At 57.9% G+C, this 11,922-nt stretch overlaps 1 protein-coding gene across 4 annotated transcripts in view; it reads right to left on the reverse strand.

The window, feature by feature from the left end:
- CELSR1 (cadherin EGF LAG seven-pass G-type receptor 1) overlaps positions 1-11,407 on the reverse strand; it is a 137,719-nt gene extending 126,312 nt beyond the window's left edge. For 3 of the 4 annotated variants that reach the window (XM_066358710.1, XM_066358712.1, XM_066358709.1), the window contains exon 1: positions 7,282-11,406. In XM_066358710.1, coding sequence (XP_066214807.1) covers positions 7,282-10,888 — 3,607 coding nt within the window. In that variant the 5' untranslated portion in view covers positions 10,889-11,406. Of the gene's footprint in view, positions 1-7,281 lie in introns of all 4 variants that reach the window. The other variant, XM_066358711.1, reaches the window with a different exon arrangement.
- Positions 11,408-11,922: the final 515 nt, after the last annotated feature.

An 11,922-nucleotide genomic window follows, 5' to 3' on the forward strand; every position in this document is an offset into this window, starting at 1 on the left:
TGCAGAGACTCGGGCGCAGTTCCCCAGGGCCCCCTTCTCCCCCATCCTGCAGCATGCCGCAGCCCTGATCACCGAGAGGGAATGAGGCAAGTGGGCAGGTGCTCCCATAGAACCTGGCATGATGCACACGTGACCCTCAGCCCCCGTTTCGGGCAACATGGTCACTCACACCGAGCTTCTATCTCCAGAGTCCCCAAACCTGAGCTCCAGGGGCCGCTGTCATGGCACAGCTTCCCTTTGCCGGGCTTAGCCATCAGCTGGCAGTGGGGACTGAAGGAAGCACTCAGCACCAGGGTTTGGAGCCTGGCTCTGCCTGCAGCTGTGAGTTCTCTAGTCTCAGTCTCTTTGCTGGCAAAAGGGGGGGTCCTCTGAGATTTCAGTGAGATGATGCAGGCAGACCCCAGGCACGTGCCTGGGGAATAGGAGACATACAGACCAGGGCAGTGTGGTGACAGAGCTCTTACGTGTCCACCTGTGCTCCTCTGGCTCTGAGGCTGGGATGCTCCCTCCTTGGTCTGTAGAGGTTAGGCACTAACCACCTGACCCCGAAGCTACAGGGGAGCGGGGGAGGGCAGAGGGCAAGACCAGGGGGCAGGGACTGCCTCCGCCGTGGAGGGCAGCAGTTCCGTGGGGCACCCGACACATCCCGGACCTTAGAGCATGGGACATCAGCCATCAGAGACATCCTAAAAAATGCTTATTCCTTTCACCCTGAGCTGTGCCCCCACACAATGCACAGGGGACTGACAGGGCGGCCAGCGGGTGTCCTGCCTTCTGCACTGGCCTCTCTCTGGTCCCCAAGTGAAGGAATCAGAGCCGCTTATAGCCTCAGCAGGTGGACCACCCCCAGGACCCCTCCAGCTCATTTTATAAATAACCCACAGGTATTGGCTGAGCACCTACTGTGTGCCAGGCGCACAGGGTAGAGTAAAAGTACACCCTTGTCATGCCCACAAGGTGGTCCCCCTGACCACTACAGCCTGAGACCTTGACCCTCTTGCATTTCCTCGGGTCACCCAGTTCCCCTTCCCAAACAAACAGGCAGAAAGCAAGAGGGCTACTTACTCCCCACCCCCGCCCCATATTCAGGAATTTAATTCTAGGGCTTTCCTACAAACCTACCCGTTCAGGTTACAAGACAAGAGGAAAAACCAGAAAACTATTTCCCCAAGGCTGTGAGCTGAATGAAATCACGCCAAACTTAGGAATAGTTTCCACACATGATAAAATCTACTTCTGCTAGGAACTGAGTGCTGGCAGGGGTGGTGGCCGTGGCCCCGTGCCACACAACATGCCCCCGGGCTCAGACAACACTGCCAGGGCCTGGCACCCACTGTCCACCTGCCGGTTCCTTAACAGGCTTCTGCTCGGGCGTCCACACGGGCAGGTGTGTGCATAGCCCAGGCCACAGTGCGCTTTCACCCGTGACACCAGGCCCTGCACAGGTTTGGCGTCACCAACAACGCGTCACTTTTCCAGTTGTGCCTTTAGCACCAATTCTACTCCGAGGGGCTCAGGTGCTTGTGATGTTTCCTGGATTTTAAAGATTAGTCTCCCTGTCACCCTAGTGGTAGGTGAAGCCAGATGGATACCTCAGGTCACCAGGCAGCCAGTGCTGGGAAGGGGCACCTGGCTCTCCTGAGTCCAGGGCACCTGTGGCCTTGGCCCCTGCCCATGGTCCCCTGACCCAACTGCTCCTCCATCACATTTCCTGTGACTCAACAGGAAGCAGTAACTACTGTCCCCGTCCCCGTCCCCATCCCTCAGCCCTGTCCAAACTCAGCGTGGCCACACTGGCTCATGGTTACCACTGGGCCCAGTGACCCCAAAAAGTGCCAGTGTCCACTAGGTACACACCTGAGGGCAGGTAGAGTCGAGGATAGGCTGGGATGGTTGTGCACGTTAACAGATCAACTCCTCTTCACCCTCAACTCAGCCCAGGTCACTGCCGGCTACTACATTCCCACAACCATTCCCCCTCCCCTTTGAGCCTCACTCACCCCCCGGCCACCCTGTCTTCTGCTCCTCCAGGGGCTCCCAGGCCCCCTACCACTCCTGATCCGCAAAGACCACCAAGGCCCTCGCCTTGGCCAACCCAAATCACACCTCTGTCCTCAGGCTCCCCTACTGCCACTGGCGACGCCTTCAGGACCTTCACTTCTCCCCAGTACCCCGGCCCCGGGCCCTCGAGTTCCTCCTGGTCCAGCTCCCAGGCAGGTCCACTCCACCGACAGGCTGCCTAAACCACAGCTCCTGCAGGCTGTGCCTGCACCCTGTCCTCGTCACACACACCCTCTGCCCAGTTGCCCCCACACATGTGCAGAAGAAACACTGACCACCCCCGGCCCCATAATCATGCTAACCACCTCTGGCCATGAAGCCAGCTGGTCTCTCCAGCCCAGACCTTCACAACTGACCATCTTTATGACAATCTCAAAGATGCCCCAGCTGTACAGGGTCCAAAAGTGGTCTTTCCTCAAAGTCAACACCCCCGCTTATAAGGCCCCGTGGTTGATGATCACTCCTCCCTCCCCTGCATCCTCGCACGCCCAGAGTCCTTTATCTATAAAGCACAGCCTGAGACAACATGGCTCAGGAGCCCCATCCCAGGTCCAAACCCCAGCACTGCAGCAAGAGCGCCAGGTGGAGGCTACAGCAGAAGAAGGCACATGCTCGGACAGGCAGCGCCTGGGGGAGATCCAGCATGCAGAGCGGCTGGCACTCAGCCCCAATATCGCCTTCGCATCTGACCACCTAACCTCACAACCTCGTCACCCATGCTCCTCAGCTGCCTGTGCTGGGCCCGCCCTCCCCTCCATGCTCACTGCCTGGAGTGCTGTCCCCATCAGCAGATCAAACACTGTCCCAACCCCCTACCAGACAACCCTCCAAACAGCCTCCCCAGGTCCCCCTTGCCAGGGACGCTTTTATCCGTTGTTGGTTTCCATGAGGATAGGGCCACACGGGCTCTCCAAGGCCTCACACAGAATGGCCCTGGCACATAGTAGGTGTTCAATAAACGAATAATCACTCCTTTGTTTCTGAGCCAGTGTTTCTGAAATTATGTTAGCAAGTGACCATCTCCGGGGTTACTGAAGCCATCAGATGGGTAATCAGCTGCCAAAGCACTTAACTCTTTATTTATGTTGCGGGAGAACCCAGCTAGCTCCCCAACGGCAGTGGCTCAAGTCAAAACTCTTAAACAAATAAAACACCGTGCATTCAGTGGATGCCTGCTATGCTGTCCATGTTCTACTTCCTTGTGTGCAATCATCTGTTCAAAAGTCCCTACGATATCCTGTATTTAACTAAGAAAATCCTTTCTAAAACTTTATCAAGCCTGGGCGACATCACACCACATTCTCTCCACCAAAGTAAACTGCAAAAAGGTTACTCAAACCTGCTTTCACCGCTTCAGGATTTTCTGACATGTCTGAACGACTCACCGGCCAATCACTTTTACCCCATAAGGACTACGTTCCCCCACGTCCACAGGTGCACCACCATCCACAAATGCAGGGCCACATTTTCTACCAAATGTCAAGCTCTGCAATGCATGATTTAAGGCTCTAAACCCACAGGTACACACACACATGTTCAAGCTGGATTAAAAATGTCCACGTTACCGGAACACCAGCATCTAGAAAGACTGCAGAAGGCACCCAATGCTCGAAAGTCCCACCGGATTATTGGCCAAGCGCTTTGAAAAATTCAGACACAGCTTTTCTAAACATTCATAAATCAAAAGTCCCTACCACAAAATTTTAAATCTCATTCAAGAATCACTGTGTGGAGCCCTGGCCAGATGGCTCGGTTGTTTAGAACATCATCTTGATACACAGAGGTTAATGGGTCTGATCCCCGGTCAGGGCACATATAGGAACAGACCAATGTTTCTGCCTCTAACTCTCTCTCCCCTGCCTCTCTTTCTAAAACAAATCTTTTTTTAACCTTTTTTTTTTTTTTAGCCTGGCCTGTGGTGACACAGTGGATAAGGCGTTGACCTAAAATGCTGAGGTTGCCAGTTCAAAACCCTGGGCTTGCCCAGTCGAGGCACATACGAGAAGCAACTACTTAGTACAAGTTGGTGCTTCTCGCTCTTTCTCCTTACCCCGTCTCTCTCTCTAAAAAAAAATTTTTTTTAAACCCTGTCGCGTGCAAAGGAAACATCTCATATGGCTGGATGTCATCCCAAAAAGGCAGCTATTTGACTTCAACTGTATTCAGAATTCAAAATTTTTTCAGATAGTGCTTTGTCCTCGGGTAGGCTACACAAAACCATCGACAGTATCTGTTCACAGTGGGCATAACTGTTGAAACCCTCCCCCGAAGGTGGAGAGGAACCAATGTCCACCCAGCACCTCTACACAAGGTCCACCTCCACCCACGTTCACCACAGGCACCGCCCCCAGGGGCACCTTCCCAGCAGGTGTCTCACTGGAGGCTCTGCCCTTCCTGGCCAGGAGCTCACAAAACCTATTCTGGGCTGTTTAGGGCAGCACCTCCAGGGCGGTAATTCTGCATGAGAAGCTTTACGGCACGGCTGTAAATGGGGAAGCCAGTAACACTTCATTGGAAACAGTGCATGAGTCTGAAACAACAGCTTTCCACTGCTCCTCAATAAAGCTAAGCATCAACTCTGGTTAATTCAAAGGCTGATCTCTTTGCTTTGTTTTCTTTCTACACAGTGCGCTGTGGTTAGAAATTACGGACCTTATAGTTTATAAGTGATTTGCTTCTTCGGAGCATGAAATCAGTGTCAAATGACCTAAGGGTTACACAGCAGCTGGGTTGCCTTCTTTTATTTATTAAAAAAAAATTTTTTTTAAGTGAGAAGAGGGGAAATAGTGAGACTCTTGCACGTGCCCCTGGGATACACCCAGCAACACCCCAGCAACCCCATCTGGGGCCGATGCTCAAATCAACCAAGCTATTCTTAGCACCTAAGGCTGATGTGCTCAGACCAACAGAGCTACCCTCAGCACCCAGCATCAGCTCAAATAGAGCCACTGGCAGAGAGAGGGTAAGAGAGACAGAAGGGGAAGTGGGAGGGGGAAAGAAGCAGATGATCACTTCCTCCGTGTGCCCTTACCGGGAATTGAACTCAGGATGTCCATACGTAGGGCCAATGCTGTAGCCACTGAGCCAGCTGGCTGGGGCCCAAAGGTGCCTTCTTTCAAACAGGGCAAGGATTTGCCATGGACACAATTTGGCTTAGCAACTAATTTCTCAAAAACTTAGTCTCAGGTAGGTGAAGGGAGTGTAAGGAGTGGGCTCATCTGGTCTGGATCTTGGTTTGACACCTGGCACGCCTGCTCCCTGGGTGTGTAACCCTGAGAATGTTATTAACACCTCGGAACTTCAGTTTCCTCATCTGTAAAATAGGCAGCAGCCAAACACCACTCACTTCCTAGTAACCAGAAATGTAAGTGGCAGTGCAAATATAGATTATAGAAAACTGCTTGATATCCAGTAAAAGGCCGTCATTACTACCTGGGGGGGGGGACAGGGGGTCGACACATAAGCCCCCCATGCCTGACTGAACGAGGGCATGTCACATAGGCTTCAGGGCCCAGAACTGGATCTCTGCTGCAGAGCACAGATCCCCGGCCCACCTTTGTCTGTGATCCAGGCTGTGGACCCACCAGCTAGCCAAGGCAGCTCTCAATAACTAACTTCTTTTGAATGAAATCCATCCTAAACCTTGTTATCCGGCCAACACAGGGGGGCCCACATTCCTGATGCCCCAGACACAAAACATCCCTGATCCCAGCATGCATCTACTTCCCCTAAAAAAACCACGTCCCCTGTAAAAGCAACACCCTACGATACTGCCAAGTTGTGTTTACATAGGCCAAAGTTCCTACTCTGCTTTATCGAGCAGATTAAAGAAATAAGAAAATGCAAATGGAATTTAGGAAAGAGATATTTTTTTTAAATGTTGTTGCTGCTTGGAATAGCCATAACCTGAGTTAACAATTCTCCTCCCTAAGGGGTCATTCCGTATTCTCCACACATATTCACAGCCTTACAAAACCTAAAATAGTCACCTGCAGACTGACCTCACTGCCAGAATCTGTGTTGAGGTATTACATCACTTCTAAGTAGGACCGTAAGCTCCAGATCTTATAAGCAAACAACCAGAACCTGTTTGCTAACCACCCTTAGTATAGAAAGAATTACAGCCAATGGTGGAAACAAAACAGGTCAGAAAACAAACTTCTAAATTCTTCTGGGACTCCCACGGTGATAGCGTATCCTAATAATGTATTGTTTCAAAGACTAATCTGAAACATTATTGACAACCCACAGATTCAAGGCTTTCTTAGTAATCATTCAGGTCACCTGTCCACCACACCAGCTGATCACGTCCACAGGCAAACCCTCTTGAGGAGCTGCTGAGAATCTCTTTATTGTCCCACAACCCCTGCCCTGCCAAATCCTTTTTCTCTTTGAATCTCCCCAATCCCACACCCCCAAACCCACAGGCCCCACCTGGCACTTAGGGACCAACTCTTTGCTGCCAGGCATTTGGCTGGCTGAGCCAAGGCATTCCTCCCTCTTCTGCTCACCACCAGCCCCAGGACAGGCCAACTGGGTCCCCACACTGGCTCCACCAGCGACCTGGGCAGGCCTCTAATGAGAAACTCTCTCGTCTAGTGCAGAAGCCAAGATCAAATGTGGCCGTGCTTTTCAAAACGCTCCCACACAGAGAGGACACATAGCTCGATTGTTATTATCTGGAGGAGACAGAAAAGAGACACCCGGGGAACTGACTCCAGCCATATTACAGGGTGACTCAGGGACCCAGCCAGCAATTTCCAACGGTCCCACCTGGGAACTGACTGGCACGCAGGATGGGCAGTGACTTTTGATCTTTCCAGACAGGTGTGTGGCTGACTGCAAAGCATCACCAAGCAAACCAGATGACTCAGAAACACCAGAGACCAGGTTTTTATAGCACAATTCGGGAGCTGGGAGCCGTGGCCAGCTGAGGAACATGCCAAGAAGCCCTGATCTTGAACTTGAAGCAGCCTAGGCCTGCCCCCCGCAAAAAAAAAAAATGCTGAGGGAAGCAGTACTGCGTCCTTCCCACTTCTTTGGCGGGGGCAGGGGAGTACCCTTCCCCCCCCCCTTCCCTCATTGATCGCAGCATCCATCCGACCAGAGGTCCCAAATCACCAAAGTGTTGTCTGGGCCCTGCCCAAATGTGCCCTGGCATGCTAAGCAGGTCCCTACAGCTCCCTAGGTGGTTCAGCAGGAGCCCCAAGGGCCACTCACCAGACACAGACACCTCCATGAGCGCCTCCAGTGGCCGGTTGTTGTCCAGGTCCCGGCTAAGCTGCAACTCCCCCGTGGCTGAGTCCAGGAGCAGCAGCTGCAGCTCATTGCCCTGCAGGAAGGTGTAGTTGAGGCTGTCTGACAGGTCGGGGTCATGTGCTGGGATACGGCCAATCACGCCAGTGGGGAAGCTGTTGGACTTATTGGTGACATAGTTGTTGAAGAGGATCTGGAAGTCAGGCAGCACTGGTGGGTTGTCATTCTGGTCCAGAAGGCGGATATGCACCGTGGCCCGGCTCACCAGGGGGGCCGATGTGGCTTGCACCACCAGCACATACTCCCGCCGGACCTCAAAGTCCAGCTCCACCAGGGCACGCAGGTCCCCACTCAGCAGGTCCAGCTGGAAGACCTCGGGCACATTGCCTTCCACAATCTGATACATGATCTGGGCATTAGGGCCTTCATCGGGGTCATTGGCACGAATCCTTGCCACCACAGACCCCACCGGGCTGTTCTCCTCTACAAACAGCTCCAGCTCATCCCTCTCAAACACTGGGGGGTTGTCATTAATGTCTAAGATGGTCACCTGGATTTCCACAAAGGCAGTAAGGGGTGCTGGGGTCCCCCGGTCCACAGCCAGGACCCGAAGGTTGTACACAGCCACATTCTCCCGGTCCAGCCGGCGCTGGGTGCGGATTACGCCTGACGTGGGCTCAATGTAGAAGTCCCCATCGCCATCATCCCCACCCTGAAAGGTGTAGAGCAGGCGGCCATTGGGGCCTGAGTCCCGATCAGTGGCAGAGACCTGGAGGACGCTGGTGGATGGTGGCGCATCCTCAAAGACAGAGCCCTGGTAGAAATCCCGCAGGAACCGGGGTGCATTGTCGTTGGCATCAAGAATGAGGATCTCCAGGGAGGTGGTGTCGGACTTCTGTGGGATGCCATTGTCCCGAGCTGTGATAGCCAGCGTGTAGGCGGCCTGGTCCTCATAGTCCAGCTCTGTCATGGTGTAGACGGTGCCGCTGTCCGAGTCAATGCGAAACTGCGGCACAGGGTCCTCCAGCACGTAGGTAATACGTGCATTCTCGCCAGTGTCCTCGTCGGTGGCACTGATGGTGGCAATGGAGGTGCCCACAGGGCGGTCCTCACTGACACTCACTGTATAGTGGGAACTCTGGAAGACCGGCCGGTGGGTGTTGGCGTCAGTGACGTTGATGAAGACCTGTGCAGTGTGCGAGCGCGTGCCATCCGATGCAGTCACCGCCAGCACATACTGCCGCTCCTGCTTGTAGTCCAGCGGCAGCGCCAGGGTGATGAGGCCGCCGCCACTCTGGCTGCTGAGGGCGAAGCGGTTCCGGGTGTTGCCACCTGTGAGCTGGTAGGTGATCACGCTGTTGGCATCACGGTCACGGGCCCGCAGGGTTAGCACGCTGCTCCCCACTGCGGCGTCCTCGTTCAGGCGCAGCTCGTACATGGGCTGCGTGAATGCCGGGTCGTTGTCGTTGACATCCAGCACGGTGATGGACACGCTGGCAGAGGAACTCATGGGCGGCAAGCCATGGTCCACCGCCTCAACCCCAAAGCTGTAGTGCTCCACCTCCTCACGGTCCAGCTCCGCGCACACCGTGATCCAGCCCGAGCTATTGTGGATCTGGAAAGGGAAGTTGTCGGCCGAGGCAGGGTCCTGGGCCCCAGCACCCCCCACAGAGGCTGAAGCTGTGTCCACCAGACGATAGTGCAGGCGCGCGTTCTCACCTGCATCTGCGTCCACTGCCTGAATGTGCAGCACGGAGTGGCCCAGAGGCACGTTCTCCAGCACCGCGGCCTGGAAGGGGCTGCTCACAAAGATGGGGGCGTTGTCGTTCACATCCAGCACCTGCACTGAGATCAGCCCCGAGGAATTGATGAGCGGAGGCCGACCCCCATCCTGGGCCTTGATACGCAGCGTGTATTCCCGGATGGCCTCAAAGTCCAGCGGGTTAATCACGTCCAAGCTCCCGCTCAGCGAATGCAGGTAGAATTGGCCCTTGAGGTTCCCACTGACGATGCTGTAGTGTATGGCCGCATTCTGGCCCTGGTCCCGGTCTGTGGCCTGCACGCGCAGCACGGGCGTGTTGACCGCCACATCCTCTGGTACCTGAACCACATAGCGCTTCTCACTAAACTGAGGGTAGTTGTCGTTCTCATCCTCCACCACGATGTGCACAGTGGCTGTGGCACTGAGTGGGCCCGGGTTTCGGCCCTGGTCGTTGGCCTCCACCAGCAGCTGGTACTCGGCCTCCTCCTCCCGGTCCACCACTGCCCGTGTGCGCACCACGCCCGAGCGTGCGTCGATCTCAAAGATGCCGCCCGCGCCCTCCAGCAGGCGGTAGCGCATATTGGCGTTGGAGGGCGCATCGCCATCTGTGGCGCGGATGGTCAGCACTTCGTAGCCCACCTCGAGGTTCTCGCGCACGCGCTCTCGGTACTCCGCCTGCTCGAAGACTGGACTGTGGTCATTGGTGTCACTAACTGTGACAGTGAGGTAGGTGGCGGCCAAGCGCCGTGGCCAGCCGTGGTCCATGGCGCTCACCTTAAGCACGTGCGTGTCCTTGGTTTCGCGGTCCAGCGGGCGGGCGGTAGTCACCGCGCCGGTGTCCGTGTCGATGAGGAAGAAGCCATTGGAGCGCTCGTCGAACAGCGCCTCCATCTGGTAGCTCAAGCGCCCTGCCTCGCCCTCGTCTGGGTCGTGGGCGCGCAGCTCGATCACCGCAGTGCCCGCCGGTTCGTTCTCAGGCACCGACACCTGGTAGCTGGGCAGCGGGAACTGAGGGCTAGTACTGCTGCCAGCGCCCCGCCGGGCCCGCCTCGCCGCCCCCGCCCTGGTCTCGGCCTGGGGTAGGCTTGGCGGCGACAGCGACAGCAACAGAGACGGGGAGGGCGTCCCTGCGGCAGTTTCTAACTCCAGCTCCACCCGAATGGCGCCGGCCGCGCGCCTCAGGGCACACAGCAGGCGCAAGCGGGCCGAGCCACCCAGCCGCAGGCATAGAGGGCGGCGTGGGCAGCGGCGTCCGGGGTGTATTGGGCAGCTGCAGGCTGGGAATTTGGTCAGGGCCGCCAACACCGATTGCAGAATAGCCCCACCGCCGCCGGGGGCCAGGAAGCAGAGCACTGCGCCGGGCCGGGGCACCGTGAGCGCAGCCCTCGCGCGCAGGTCCGCGCTTGTGGCCCGTAGTTGCCGGAGCCGGTCGCCGCAACCGAGACCGTGCGCGCGCGTTCGCAAACGGAGGCTCAGCATGGTCGGGGCGCCGCGGGCTGCCAAGTGGACATGCAGCGGCAGCGGGCGTCCCCCCAGGAGCGTGCAGCCCCGGGGCCCAGGGCCCGGCCCGCGCCGCCGCCCACCCAGGCGCTCGTCGCGGCTCACGTCCAGCAGCTCTCGTAGCGCCCGGGGAGTGTGCGCGGCGTCCAGCGCATAGGTCCAACCGGGACCGAGAGCAAAGGCGCGGGCCCCGCCGGGCACGCGCAGCTCCCAGGCGGCCACCCGAAGCCCCAGCGCCGGTAGGGCGGCAGACGCAGCCAGAAGCAGCAGCGCGGGCAGCACGGGCGGCGGCGGCGGCGGCGGCGCCATGGCCCGGAGCCTGAGCCCGAGCCGGGCGCCGGAGCACAATCCATGCACCCGGCGCAGCTCCGCATCCACCCGGCGCGGCCGGGGGGCGGCTCCCGCGCACCCGGCGCCCGGCCCTCGGGGCGGCCCGCGCCCCGCCTCTCCGGGGGCCCAGGCGGGGACACCGGGGACCGCGCTCCCGGTCTCTCCCGCAGCTTCCACTTCGAGAGCACTTTGCTAAAGTTTGCTAAGTTGGTTTCAAGATGGCTCCTCCTCGCGTCCCAGGAGGGCGCCGCGCATCAACCTGCGGTGGCGGCGGCTCCAGGCGGCTCCAGGTGGCTCCCGCGCGGGCTCGGCCGGGCGGCGTGGGAAGCGGGGCGGGCCCGGAGCGGGGCGGGGGCTGCGCTCCCGGAGCGGTCTGGGTGGCACCGCGCCTCTCAGAACCCGGCTGCCGGTTGCTGCCTAGGCGGTGCACTGGGCCCGCGCCCCCTTGGCCGGCGCTCTCCCCGCCCCCGGCGCGGCCCCGCCCCTGACTCAGTCTGGTATTGTTCAGCCCGGGGGGGTGGAGAGCGGGGGAGCCGGCCGGGTAGTGAGCGCCCGAGAGATCGCTATGGAGACGTGGGGCGCAGGCGGGGCAGGGGGGGGGGGCCGGCCCACTCCCCTGCAGCCTCCCCACCCGCCCTCCCTGGGGGGCGGGGCCGAGAGGGCGGGGCCGGGAAAGGCGGGGTTGGGGGAGTTGGGGGAGTTGGGGGCCCCCGGCGGCCGCTATCAGTAGGGCGGTGGCTGCGCTTGTCCCGGGACAGGCGAGGCCCAAAGCCCCCACACCCAACCCCGGTAGAACGGCCCCGCGGAGACCGCTGTCCTGCTCGGGTTGGTCCTAGAAGGAGAAGGGGATGGGTGACGAGGTGCAGGAGGGGACCGGGGTATCCACTCGCGTTAGGAACAGAAGCAGCTACCGGGGACGGTTACACTTTCACAGCAAAATGCCAGAGGGTAAAGTGCTTCAGTCGCCTCCCCAGTCCCCCCAAAAGAATTTCTCGGGACTTTGAAACACAATA

Source organism: Saccopteryx leptura, chromosome 1 (assembly GCF_036850995.1).
Source record: "Saccopteryx leptura isolate mSacLep1 chromosome 1, mSacLep1_pri_phased_curated, whole genome shotgun sequence".
Taxonomy (NCBI): Eukaryota; Metazoa; Chordata; class Mammalia; order Chiroptera; family Emballonuridae; genus Saccopteryx; species Saccopteryx leptura.